The sequence below is a fragment of the Chionomys nivalis genome, unplaced genomic scaffold, assembly GCF_950005125.1.
Source record: "Chionomys nivalis unplaced genomic scaffold, mChiNiv1.1 scaffold_77, whole genome shotgun sequence".
Lineage (NCBI taxonomy): Eukaryota > Metazoa > Chordata > Mammalia > Rodentia > Cricetidae > Chionomys > Chionomys nivalis.
In genome coordinates this window covers 126787-141273 of record NW_026646968.1, presented here as the reverse complement: position 1 = coordinate 141273, position 14487 = coordinate 126787, and the positions used below count along the sequence as shown (strand labels likewise).

Here is a 14487-nt window from a genome sequence, read left to right as displayed (position 1 = left end):
ACTGGTTATCTCTATTTTTTGGAAGGTAAGTTGTTTGCATTAACAAAACTACTTCTGCCAATGTGGGCTGACAAACCACATGCTGGGCTCCAAGAAAAGTTACCCTGAGACTGTCCTGGCACTGCTAGTTTACAAGCAAGAGACAGCCACCAAAGTCAAGGGCTCAGTAACAGTACAAAAAATAACAAGAATAAGTTCACTGCTTTTTCTTACTAGGTTTGAAACATAATAGTCAATACTATAAAACGAGGAAGTGTCATATAAGAAGTGTTAACCCTACAGCAAATACAACTTGTAAAGACTCCATACATTTTATATACATAAACATTAACCGGGGCTTGGTCTATGGGATTCTTGGCCCCTCATGTCTGAGGCCTCCAATTCCTGGGTTGGGTTGGGGGTAGCAGGTTGTGGGTGAACAGTTATCTCTAAGGAACTGGGGCTCCTGGTATCGTCATCACCTGGCAAGCTCTGCTCAAAAGGCATTGATAGGTCCAGGTATACCTGTTGGTAGAAAAGGTCATAGGACTATGTTAGTATGCATCCCCTTGATTCCATGGCCATCTATGTTCAGGCTGGCCCTTGAATACCAACCCCATTACTGGAACTTGGAGGAGCAGCCCACACAGGAATAAGAGAAGGCAGAGAGGGCAGGATTGAGTGGTACTTACGTGGGTTGATGTCACAGTGAGGATGCCATCTAAACCCTCTACCAGAAGCTTGAAGGTGGGCCTCTGTGAAGGCACTGCATGCCAACATTCCCGCATGATCCCATACCTGTGGCAAATATGGCTGTGGTTTCTTGACCTGTTGTCCATCCCTACCTCACCCAAGGCTACCAGGAGCCCTGGTAGGAAACCAGCCACTCCCAGGGATTAGTTAGAGGAGTAAGGAATGCTTTGCTCACAGGTCATGTGTGCAGTTGGCAGGCTTGTGCATGCGGTAGCCATCTTTCAATAGCTTGAAAAGCTCTTCCACTGGGATGCCAGGATATGGTGAGCCCCCCAGTGTAAAGATCTCCCAGAGCAGGACTCCAAAGGACCACCTGTATGGGAGTGAGGGCAGAGGCCTGTTACTCCTGCTCAATTACTGTAACAGTTTAACAACAGGACAGGTTACCAATGGACAAGGAGGGGTGTGTGGATGAGAGGCATGGCAGGGCTATGCTGTTGTCTCAAATGAGGAGAACGAATATGCCTGAGAGGGCCAGAACCTTAAAGGCTGTGATAGGTGTGACTTGAGTCTTGCTATCCCCATCCTATGTTAGGACACATACACATCACTCTGGTGGGTGTAGACTCCATCAAACAGGGACTCTGGTGCCATCCACTTCACAGGTAGCCGGCCCTAGGCAGAGGGAGAGTTGTTGGCTGTCAGGTGTCCCCTGGTGGAGCACTGCACCCAAACCACCCTGGAATGGGGCTCACATCTGTGGTCTTCTTGTAGCATTCCAAATTGTGCACATCACGGGCCAAGCCAAAATCTGCAATCTTCATCACATTGTCCTCAGTCACCAACACGTTTCTAGCAGCCAAGTCTCTGTGAATACACTGAGGAGGCATGAAAGGAACCTGTGCTAAACTGACAGCTCCCTAGCCTAAGCAAGCTTGACATCCACTCTTCCACTCAGAAAGACCCTACCTCACCTGTGCCCCAGCTCTGCTCACCTTCTGAGAAGCCAGGTACTCCATACCTCGAGCCACCTGATAGGCACAGGACACCAGATCTTTGCGGGTAAGCTGTTTTTCTGGCAGCCTGGAGGCACCATAGTATTCCATGCTTAGGGGCCTTTGTGCCCGCAGGAACTCCCGGAGGTTGCCCCTGGCAGCATACTCCATCAGCACATACAATGGCCCTGGAAGCACAGACACTCAGAGATGTTGTGTGTGACTCGGGTCCCGATCTAACTGTCCACCCACCTGCTGTACTTACCACCCTGTGTGCAGGCCCCCAACAGGTTGATAATGTTCTTGTGCTTGCCAATAGCTTTCATCATCTCCATCTCAGACACCAGGTCCAACAAGTCCTGGTCATTGGCACCATCTGTGTTGAAAGCGGGAATGTCAGGTGGTGGCCCTGCAGCCCCCACTGCCCTGTGCTACTTCTCTCCCTCCTCACCTTTCAGCATTTTCACAGCCACAGTGACAGGCTTGACAGTGTTGTCCATGTTAAAGCCAACAGCCTCTGCCATAAAAACCTGGCCAAAGCAGCCTTCTCCTAGAGAATTACCAAGTGTCAGCCTGTCCGAAGAAGCAGAGGCAGTGAGTATGTGCCCAGGACCCCCAGCCCTCATGGCCCTGTGCCACTGCATCCATAGCTGACAATGGGTTCTTGCTCATGAAGACAGAGAAACCCAAGTCTCACCCTGGACCCCACCTCCAACAGACCTCTGCCTGGTCGCCATCTAGCCCCCAGCCACAGAACCTCCTCCAAGTATATATAAAACCCCACCAGCACCAACCGAGTTCTAGATATTTCCCACTTTGGGTCGGCTGGCAGCTCAAGCTCAGAAATACTGGCCATTGCAGTATGTTCTCTTGAAACTGGGTGGACGATGTGGACCAAGGGTATATCAGAGTTCATGGAGGTCACCTGCTTGGATCAATGGGGATAGGTTGGTGCTAGACAATGGATGCTGGGCATTGGGAAAGGGTTGAGGTGGTATAACTCCCAGGAGTAGCAAGATCAAGTCCATGTGAGGCAGTATGTAGGGTCAAGAAGAGGGATGCTCAAGCAGTGGTTACTGAAGACTCAAAGTTGTTTTGAGCAACGTGGGATCCATGTGGAGGATAGGAATAGGGAAGGGTCAGCTCATCTGACTGCAGAGAAATGAGTACTAAGCAGGCCTCAGGTACTGCTGGGACTTTAGGACGTTCAAGGTACAACAGAGAGATCAAAACTTGGTATCTACTTTCAGTTACCTGTTGCTCAGGTGTGAAGCAGAAGCTATTGTCAACACTGGGAGCCCCCAGGTTCTTTCTTGAGACTCTACGCAGGCAGCAGAGTGTCACAGCTGCAGTCAAGACTAAGATGGAGAAGCCCACCCAGAAGCTGATGGTGCCTGCAGATAACCTGCCAGCTGCACTGCTCTCTGCCAGCTCTCTCTCAGCTGCAAAGACATAAAAGTTGAGGCCTCATCCAGCCTTGTGGGACTTGCCATTGCCCTGAGCTCTAGGTACCTGTTGGGAAGCAAAGCTACTGGGCTACTCAGAATTTGGTGACCTACGTCCCCAACTCACATTGGTATCCCCAAACATCTATGGGTCAGCAGGGACCAGACTCAGGAGGGAAGCCTGACAGAGCCAGAAGCATCCACACCACCACCAAGGCTCCCAGGAGATCCCAGAGCCTCAAGGCTAGACTGTGGAAATCCAGCTAGAAGATTGTGGGGGAAGCCTTTGCAAGATCAAGACAAGGCAGGGTGACACTCCATACCAAGCACAAGGCCAGGGTGATTACCACAGGATGGACTGCAATAAATCATAAGTGCACCCCTGCTGTCCCTGTCCCTGGCAGCTTTGTTATGTTCAGAGCCAGCACCATAAGAGGACAGATGGAGCACCAGCAGCAGGAGCAGAAACAGCACATACCTGGCAGTACCTCCAGCCATGCAGAGTGATGGGAAAATCCGAAATAATTGCCTGCCAGACAGGTGTACTCCCCTGAGTCCTCAAAGGTGATATTGCGCAAAGACAGAACTTCTAGCTCGTTGCTTGTGTTAATGCCTGATGTCTACAAAGAGAGAACAGAAATCAATAGGCAAGCACCAGCACATCCCTTTGGGTACCACAGCACCATTCACACAGAGATGATCAGACAGGCTTCAAGGAAAATGCCACCTCTGCTACCACCTTGACAACTACAGCTCTACCACTGCAATGGATGCCCTCTGCATCCTGAACCAAGGCACAGAGCCTGAAACCAGTCCCTCTATTGGTGGATAGTTCCCTGTCCCAAGGTAAGCATCGGGCACTTGGGCAGCATGGTGCCACAAAGAAGCAACATGCAGAGTTAGTACAGAAAAAAAGATGGGCAGACAGATGTATGGAGAGAAAACCAGAGGAAATCAGTGTCAGCCTGAGAATGGTGGAAAGTCGATGTTCTGAAGCAGCACAGGGCCCAGCCCCTGGAAGGTTCTGAAAACTTCTAAGCAAGAGAACAACACAGACCTGAGGGGCTTTGAAGGAGGTAGGAAGTCAGTGCTGGCTGGGAGCTACCAGTATTATCAAGGCATCAGAAGCAGAAGATGAGTCAGAGGTGAGTCAGTTATCACCTACTTGAGCACTGTGAACATAGCACCAAAATGCCTTCTCAGCCATGCTTATGAAATTGATGGCTCAACAAATGTTCTTGCCCCATCCCATTCTGACACACTGAAAGATAAAGGTGTGCATCTGCCTTCAGATTGTCACTGATCCAGGATATCTCTAGAAGAAAATGAGGACAAGACAGGGCAAGGGAGATGCCAAAGAATGGGTTGGGGGAGGAAGCACTGGAAAGCTGCCTGAAGCGAGGCACATAATGTCAGTGGTGGGTGTGGTTTCAAAGACTGGCCTCCTTCATGTCCACTCTCCCTACACACACACACACACACACACACAGACACACACATATATATACACACACACAGAGAAACACACAGAGAGAGAGAGAAACACAGACACAGGCACACAGAGAGAAAGAGCACACACACACAGAGAAACACAGACACAGAGAAAGAGAGAAAAACCACACATACACACACACACAGAGAGAGAGAGAGAGAGAGAGAGAGAGAGAGAGAGAGAGAGAGAAAGGGAACCCATACTCTTCAAATCTTCATCCCAAGGGTCATTTCACATCAGCCTGTGCTCACAAAACCACACACCCACAGTGGGAGGTACACTGGACATGGCCCTAGTGGTCTCTCTCAACAGCCAGGATACCAAGTCCTGCCAACACCTGTTCCTCTCTCCCATCAGCCCTCCAAGTCTCTCTTTCCTGTGTTGCAAAGCCCAAACTCTCTCTCTCTCTCTCACGTGGCCCCCACCTGAGGCTATGAAGCAAAGCTCCAGGCAGAGGGAGGCAGGAAGAGCTCGTCAAGGCAGGGTGGAGCTAGTGCTACAGTGCAGGCAGCGGGAGAGTGGACAGCCAGTCCTCTGATGTCAGAGGGCACTAGTACAGCAGACATCCTCCTGTCCTGAGCACCAAAACTATCACCCAAGAGAAGCCTTCTGTAGACCCAAGCCTCAGAGCAAACAGGGAAACAAGTCCTACGGGAGGGCACAAGTAACACAGAGCCTGCCTGCAGCTCAGAACAGGTGATAAGCTCTGAGACTCAGGTGCCCCTTCCCAGAAACTCCAACATGTGGGTCCCAGTCCCAAGGTATTCCTCAGCCAAAGAGGGACTTAAGGACCAGGGCAAGGCACTTCCAGCTAACCCATCCACCCAACCAGCTGCCAACAACAGAGCCCACCTTGAGTACGGTGACATAGGGCTTGCCATCTGGGCCTGTCTTGCTGCCATTCACCTCAACATGCTTCAGCCACTGGATGTGTGGTTGGGCATCACTGTACACCTTGCAGTGGAACTCTACATCACTTCCTAGGGTGGCTGTCTGGTTTTCTGGCAGCCCAGCCTGCAAAATGGGCCGATGTGGGAAGCGCTCTGTAAGACACAGACAGGTCAGGTGCAGTGGGTCCAATGGCCCGAGGCTGACCTGCTGTAGTCACCCAGCCTGGCTCTTACCCAGTACATCCAGTGTGTAAGTCTGCTGGATGCTCCCAAACTTGTTCTGAACCACGCAGGTATAGTAGCCACTATCAGAAGGCACCACACTCTCCATGACCAGGCTCCAGTGCTGGTGCCTAAGCTGCAGGTAAAGTTAGTAGGTGAGTGACTGTGGATGCCCAAAAATGTGAGCCTGTTTTCATCCTGACAGATAGTTAGGCTATGCAAACATACTTCTGCTCTTTCTTTTGTAATGTAAGGTTACCTAAGAAGTGATTGTTTTCAGGATACTTGGTCTAGAGTGGCTTTGCTACTTAAACAACAAAATGCTAATGACTTGACACCTCAAAGTGTTAAAGTAATTAACTGTTTTACCTGTAATTTGTATCAAGTTAAAAAAAGTCTTTTGTTGCTGCCTTCTCCTATTGTATTTGGATATAAACATATAAGGAAAACTAAACAGGGAAAATTTCAGTATTCACTGGAATGCCCTTCTGGTACTTTTCTATGGTTTCAGTTTTATTACTTTTCACTTTACTTCTACTTCTAAAATCTCATGCCCCTACCTGGCAAGAGGTATTTTTGTCGAGGCTGGTCTACAACAAATGATATGGGCTATACCCTCTGTATCCAGGCCCTACCTATCTGTGCCCCTTTCCCAGACTTACCTTGATGCCCCCCATGCGATGCTCCCCTCGGAATTCCTTGCCATTCTTCAGCCAGGAGATGGAGGGGGTGGGATTGCCAGCAGCTGCACAGTGGAAGCGTACAGTGCTGGTGGCTGGCACAGCCAGCAGTTTCATATCCATACGGTCTGGCCGAGTCCAGTAAGGGGCCCCTGATAGCAGAAGTGCTCATAACAGCATGATCAGTACACCCTTGCGAAGCTGCCCTACCAGCACCCCCTCAAGCCTCATCCCTCATCTGTATTGAGACTCCTTTGCTTTGTCTGAACACTGCATCCACAGCTACCCCACTCTCAGTCTTGGGCTATTCTCTTCTCTCCATCTGAGGCAGACTCACAGGTGTAGGGACCCAGGAAGTAGAACCCAGTAGGATGTAGATCCTGGGAGGCAACTAGGCCAGGTCATTCCACCAGTACACCAAACCTGAGTCAGCCTGTATAGTGCCCAGTGAAGGCAGGTACCCTTCAGGTCATGCTTCCCCTCCACTGAGTTCCCTCCTTCCTCTTGGCTGGGTGGAGGATGCTGTTGTGGAATATCAATTGAAGATGAGTTACATTTTTATATGTTGTGGAACAATTGTTTCATGATGCAAAGATGTGTTTCACTCTTTTATGTTGTATTTGCTTAACTTGGTGAAGCTGTGTTACTCTGTCTGGTCTAATAAAGAGCTAAATGACCAATAGTAGGGCAAGAGAGGGAAATAGGCAGGGCTCGCAGGCAGAGAGGACAAAGAGAAGGAGAAAGTTTAAGAAGGAACCAGAAAAGAAAGAGGAGGATGCAAAGGCCCAGTCACCCAGCTACACAGTCAGCCACAGAGTAAGAAGTAAAGAAAGGTATATAGAATAGAGAAAGATAAAACCCCAGAAGCAAAGTGTAGATGGGATAATTTAAGAAAAGTTGGCTAGAAATAAGCCAAGTCAAGGTCATACAATCATAACTAATAAGTGTCCATGTGTTTATTTGGAGCTGGGCGGTGGGCTCCCAAAGAGTAGAGCAAAAGCAACCAGCAACAGGATGCCATATTGTTTGGACTCATGAGGAAGCTGAGGGAGGCAACAAATTTCCAAAACAGAGAACAGAGGCAGGGACAGGGTCTTCCACAGTGACTCAATCAGAGAGCCCTATGCAACTCTGGGAGGAGGAACTGCCATATGAAGTAGGAGAAAAGTGTGTAGACACTGGTGAGGTGTCCCACCAGGCTCTGAATTGCCCCTCCAGGCTCCAAATTTGGCCAGTAGGCTTGAGAGAAAAGTGCCACAATGGGAGACTACAGCAACTTAATGGTGCCTAATGCCCAGTAAGGTCAAGAAGATGACCCTTCAGGCACCTTCCCTAAGTGTTTATGGTGCAAAAACACTAAATACAACCTGGGAAGTCCAGGATGACAGAAGAAAACGGGAAATTACAAACACATTGGTAATTGTTGGGGCAGAAGCTAGAGACCAACTGGGTTAGAAATTCTGCTTTGAACAATCTGATAGCCAAAGTTGAAAGGGAGAATAAGAAACTGACCCACTTCTCAGGACTACTACCTTTTTTTGGCTTCAGTCCTAGAATCTAAGTCCATTTCTATGAGGGTTGTGAAACCTCAAACAAGTCCCTATACCTGCTCTTTTCACCCGCACACACTCATAAGACTCATTACCCTGTTTTCCCATTAAGTTTGTCTCTCTGATTCCTCTCAGTCCCTTGTCCACTCTACCCCAGAAGGTTCTAGGTGGTCTGAGGACTCAGGTAACACAGCCTGGTCTCAGAGTCATAACCACTCTGCATACGATGTCTGGACCCATGATGTACTCTTTCTCTCTCTCTCTCTCTGCCCAGACCCTGAATTTCCTGTAAACAACTTGTTATGCTTGCAGCTGCTCTGTCTGAGCAAAACAACTTGTTTTTTCTATGTTTGTAGCTGCTCTGAGCATGAGACCCTCAGGAGTTCCTGATGGCAGGAGAGTAGTTTCTGGTGGGTTTGCCTGGGGCATGGCTATCAGTTAATGATCCATATATAAGTGGCTCTGGTACACAATAAAGGGGCACTCTTGTTTCAAAGATGACCCATGTCTCTATCTGTGTGTCTTTGTGTGTTTAAACCTCCAGGCCCTTGCCTGGCTCGTGGATGGTCCTTTAGTGCAGGCTCCACAATACAGGTGCAATATAATAGTACACGTAGTACTACGGATGGTATCTCTTTCTCTCTCTCTCTCTCTCTCTCTCTCTCTCTCTCTCTCTCTCTTCCTCTCTCTCTCCCTCCATGGTTCTAGGCCATACCATGGGCACTGCCATGTGCCCTCATATATTCACACCAAATCTGTGATGCCCCCTTTACAATGTATGCCTCAGCATGGCACTGCTCCCCTCCTGCTGGTCTGCAGCAACAGCCACTAGTCCTGTGAATCTGCTGTGGGACAATGGTTTCTAAGGGTATTTTAATAAAATGCTGATTGGCCAGTAGCCAGGCAGGAAGTATCGGCAGGACAACTGGACAGGAAGTAGAGGTGGGTTAATGAGAACAGAATTCTGGAAAGAGGAAAGCTCTTTCTGCCATCCTGGCCCTGCCACAGAAGAAGCAAGATGTGAATGCCTCTCTGTAAAAGGTACTGAGCCATATGGCTAACACAGATAAGAATAATGGGCTAATATAAGTTATGAGTTAATAAAAAGCCTGAGCTAATGGGCCAATCAGTTTATAACTAATGTAGACCTCTGTTTGGTTTCTTTGGGACTTAACGACTGTGGGAACCAGGCAGGAAAGAAACCCAGACAACATGAATCCCTAGATCTATGTACTCGTCAGTGGCAACCTGAACTCCTTGCCTGGTTTACTCACATTCCTTCCCACCAGAACTTACCAAAATCCCTGCTGAGCAGCCCTGCCTCCTCACTGCCCCTGGGGCACTGTCTACCTGTAGCAGTGCCCCTTAACAATAAGACTACAGGAAGGGAGCAGCCTGATCCTGACCAGCTCAGTATGCCTAGGCTCTGATCTTACCTGTGTCTTCAGCCACGTTCACGCCATCTTCATCATCAGCTGAGGATGGAGCCTCTGCAATAGTTATAAGCAAGCAGTGGTCCTGTGACACTCCTACATCCGCAGACCTGTTGCTCCCTATTTTCAGAGTACACTGCTCTCCATCTTTAGGGACCCTGCTCCCTGCCTTTGCAAGGCCATTCATTCAAATAGCACAGAATTGGGGGCACCCCCTGTGATGTGGGGAACTAAGCCAGCAACACTCTTGAGCCAGGGATACTGGAGCCATGCTGCCTAGGACTGCCCTGACCTCCCTAGCAATGCAGCTGCTCAACACAGTTGTCAGCCCCAGCCACCAATAACTTACCTGTCACATGCACAGTGAAATGGCACAGGACATCCTGAGTGAGCTGCTGCTGGCACATGTAGACCCCGGCATCGTCATGGGAAACGTTCAGCACTTGTAACCTCTGGGGCCCCACCAGGATGCGGTGGGAAGATACCAGCTCTGTGCCATCCTTAGACCAGACAGTGCAGCCTGTGCCGGCACCTCCAGGCACAGAGCAGAACAGCTCCATGGTGTCCCCACAGCCAAAGACCACTTGCTCTTGCTGGCTAGGCTCAGGGCCTGGGACCTCTGTGGATGAAGTGGAAAGCTGTGAAACAGATTCTTCAAAGTAGCATGCTGAAAGCCCATACTTTGCTTTGCAAACTAGCAAAGCTGTGGCAGGCAAGTGAGGGCCATGCTCCTGGGCCTTGAGGTTCTGCCAGACAATGGTCAAACCAGGAGTGGGCAGACTATTTCAGTAAGAGCCCAGGGGTGTGAGTACTCAACTCTGTCAGTGGTGTGTGTTAAGGTTTCTGTCTCTGTCCTGGAGGAGGAAGCTGTCTTCCAAGGATGATATGGAAGAGACACAGCTGCTTAGGACCAGACTAGATTGGTTTCACACATTCCAGGGAAGGAGCGTGATGATTAGAATTATTAAGCAAAGAGAAACAGAGATGAGAGAGAAATAAAAGATAAAACACAGAACAGCATCAGGAGGGAAATTTAGTGAATATTGAACCACCCCTTTATTTTCCATATATTTTTCATACCCCACTCCAAAGAGGTAAAGGGGGAGGCAACAGACTTCATCAACATGATAAAACAAATAGAGTACCTCTGATCTTTGTTCAAGATGAAGTTGATACACCTCTGTACTTAAAATACCAATTAACCACTCTAGGTCAGGACCTCTTGTTTTGTAGTCACTTGTTGTCAACAACTTTGAAAAAGCAAAACAAGCTCAAACTCTCTGACCTCTAATCAAGGTGAAATGGACTCACATCTGTGTGCCCTGACACACAGCAGCACTCCTAGTAGCTGAAAGATCTGAAAATGTCAAGAAGGGTGGGGGCAGCTCTATGGTACAGCACCTGCCTGGAATGTCTGAAGCTTTAAACTCCTATACCTGGGGTCCCCATTTCACAAATGAGGACCATGCTTTGGCTAGGGGATGTCAGAGGGGCCATGTGAGCCAACTGGAAGCTAGAATCACAGTCAAGTGGAGACAGTCACCCCTCCTGAGAGGTAAGAAACTGGAGTTCTAGGGAGGTTAGACGCAGGGAGCCATACACCTCTCCCCTACCCAGATGCTGCCCAGCTCATGAGGAGACCCAAAGGCCTCACACCTAGGGACACACCACCAGCTGGTTATCACACCCAGATTTCCCTGCTAGGACCTAACAATGACCATCACAGGCACAGATGGGCTCGGGGTCCAAGACAGGGGCAGGTAGTCCTGCTGGTCAGACCTCCTTCCTTAGATTCAGATGGACTGGTTAACATGTCACTTGCCATTCTGCAGATGCATTCAATGCTCAAATGTCCATTCAAACTAAAGCAGTACCAGTTCTGCCCATTCCAGAGTCATCCCACCAAGATTCCAACAGCCGGAGAGACTGTCCTCAAAAGTATCCATGAAGCTTGTGTCCCATGGAGCCAGGCAGATTTTGTTTGTCCCTGAGTGGGCCTCACAGTAAGGGATCTTCTATCCTGACCTCCAGTTCTCCTGCTGCCAGGTCCTATGGAGGCAATCCAACGCTAGAAGCTTCGTGAGGCACCAAAGAAGACCAAGAACTGTCTAGTCAGTGGCCTCAGGGCAACCATGACCCAAAAGCAACAGTTGTAATTTAGTCTGAGCAAGACAAAAAGTCAAGCTATTCACACAAGTCCTCTCATCAGGAGAGTGACTGGGGAAAGACACAGCATTCCACAGGATGGAGAGGCAAATGCCTGGATGTATGAGGGGAAGGGAAATGGCCCTGAATCAACTGAGCTGATATTTGATCTATCCACCCATCCTGTCCACTAGGAGCAAGCACAGCCCAGATACCTGGACTTTGGAGGCCTCAGGCAACAACAAATCCAACCCTGTGATCCCATTCCAGTGTCACAGGGCCTATAGGAGCTTGTGTTGTGAGTTACACAGGTAATAAGGGAAACACAGTGTGGGATGTGGCTTGAGACAACACAGTATATGGTATATGCTGAGGAGGTAGTATCAGATCATGGTCTAATGGAGCCCTCACACCCCCATCAGCCTTGAGACCTTCGAAAACACAGATATTTTAGATTACAATTCATAACACTAGCAAAATTACAGTTAAGAAGTAGCAATAAAAACAATTTGATGGTTAGAGGTTACCATAACATGAGGAACTGTATTAATGGAAAATTAATTAGGAAACTTGAAACCACTGCAGGCTACTTTCTACCCCTACTGAGAACCCAGAACCCAGATTGCTCTGCCTACCAGGAGTGGCCAGTGTGGTTGGGGCCTAGCCCTGCTCTAGAACCCTTAGGTCCAGCCAGCTCCTGCTTGGTGATTTATGTTCCCAAAGAGAGTCAGCCATGTCTTTGTATTTTCATTGCCAGGCCCATCTAGTTAAGGAATAGGATGCAGTTTATTGGCTTGTAAACTCCCTGGGTGGGGCAGGGCTGGGTGCATTTCCACCAATCCACCTTCATTGCCTGGAGCACAGAGAGGGTCTGTGCTTTCCTCGGGACCTGAGATCACTGACACCAGACACAGGGAACAATATCTTCTAAAATTGATATGGTCCCCTGTGACTGGCCATTTGGCTCCTGGGGAAGCACTAATATGCAAGCCGAGGCTCAAAGAGGGTGCTGATTTCCTGACAAATGCTGTCATACCAGCTGAATGGCACGCACACTCAACCTTCCAGTCCACTTCCATTCACCAAAAAAAAAGTTCCAGGCCAGGCAGTGGTGGCTCATGCCTTTAATCCCAGAACTTGGGAGGAAGAGGCTGGTAAATTTTTGTGAGTTAAAGCCAAACTTGATCTAAAAGAGCTAGCTTCAAGATAGGCTCCACAGCTAGAGAAAAACCCTGTCTCAGAAAAAAAGGAAAAAGGAAAAAGTTCCAGGAGCCCCCAGCTGCTGAGTTAGAAAGGTACTTGAGGTACTTGCCCCCACTTGCCCCTTCCTGGGAGGCTGAGCTGAGCTGCCATCAACTGGGTGGAGGAGGAGGAGGCCCGAGCTGTGCCACCAGGGTACAAAAGTCAAGGTTCAAAGGAGCGACTGTTGGGACATCTGCTCCAGTGGGGAAACAGCTCACCATGTACTGTGTGGCACCATCAGGCCAGTGGCCTGCATTGCCACACCATGCCCAGGCACAGTGGGCAGGGGGCAGAGGTTAGGAAGAGCCCATACACATATTTACCTCGGGGAGGTAAAGCCTCAGACTCTGGCTTTGTTTGATGGAATGCAGTGTCCCATCAGACTTTGCTGGCCAGCCAGTCTGTGCAGCTGAGCTGCGATCCTGGGACAAGTGCCCCTCACCTCCCAGAGTGTGGTCTACAGAGGTATGCCTCTGAAAGACCACCCTCAAGACACCTACAGGCAAAGAGGGGAGTGGAAGACCTGAAGCTGTCACCATATCATGTGAGACACTGGGTGACAAAAGCTGAGCTTTGGCTGGAGTCCTCTGCCTACCCCCAAACTGCAGCCTTCATTTTGGCTTAAGATGAGCAAGAACTGTCCTGGTGACCTTGGAAACCAACAACAGGTAGTTTTTGTCAACAATGGGAATCATGGAAACCCAGCAAGTGGCACTCTGACTGCTTAGGCTGAGGAGCCTGAGGCTCCCTGTCACAGTGATCCATTCTATGGGGTGCCTTACACTTGGTAGTGATCCTGAGACTCCAGATACCTCATACACTGACACACAGCAATCTGTAGATTTGAGAGAAGAACCGAACTCACTGCTCCCCATGGTGCTACTCAACCTGACATCCCCTACTCACTCAGGGGCTATCTGCCATTCCCAAAGCTTCTGATGGCCACCATCATCACCCTACGTGTATCCCACCCTGCAGCCAGGCACACCGAGTCAGTCCATACCTGGCAGTTTCCTCACAAGTCTCTGCTCTGTGGTAGGAGGTTGGGAGGCAGCTCTGGTCCCAACCACTATGCATAGCACTAGCAAGCAAGCCAGGACTCCCATGGCTGGAGATGGCAGTGGCATCCTCATGCACAAGGCATGAGGATGTTACATCCCCAACGCCTAACTTCTGCTCCAGTGTGGGTAGATCCACTCTGGAGAGTCTGTGGGAGGAGACCAGCAAGTTTATCTGAGCAGGTGTGGTGGGAGGGGTCTAGGGGGTGGGGGCAGGGGATGGGGAAGACAGGAGGGCCTCAAGTACCTGAAAAAGGAAACCAGACCATTCTACCTTCTGTGGTCCCTCTCTTTTCTTTCCCTCCACAGGGACAGAGCTCTCCACTATATTTTCTCTGTTTTATTTTTTCTTTTGACTACAACTGGTAAAATTAAGGTAAATTTAATTATGATGTTTTGGATCCAATTACTCTTAAACCCTCTCAGCAGTTTTCTAGGATGTTTGTTAAGCAGGCTTTGGGAGACTTCTAACTAAATGTTTCATTGTATTCTTTTTGAAAAGGTTTTCCCCTTCCAGACCCACAGGGACTGGCCTTCCTGAGAAGTAAACAGGTTGTTACTCTTCAGACTCCTGCAGAAAAAGCAAGGCCCCAGGGCGCATCATCCCTTGCCACAGCAGAATCATGCCCTCTAGGGTCTCTCTGCAGCCCACTGGTTCTCCAG

The 14487-nt window shown here is 49.3% G+C and overlaps 1 protein-coding gene across 1 annotated transcript; it reads right to left on the bottom strand.

The window, feature by feature from the left end:
• Positions 1–362: 362 nt before the first annotated feature.
• LOC130869188 (fibroblast growth factor receptor 3-like) lies at positions 363–13872 on the bottom strand. Its single transcript, XM_057761221.1, is given in 18 exon segments — positions 363–423; positions 425–504; positions 672–777; positions 908–1045; positions 1277–1347; positions 1428–1550; positions 1668–1855; positions 1933–2043; positions 2119–2240; positions 2462–2595; positions 2922–3109; positions 3591–3732; positions 5457–5647; positions 5729–5852; positions 6379–6548; positions 9383–9436; positions 9729–9998; positions 13770–13872. Coding segments are annotated over 18 exon segments (2376 nt in total).
• Positions 13873–14487: the final 615 nt, after the last annotated feature.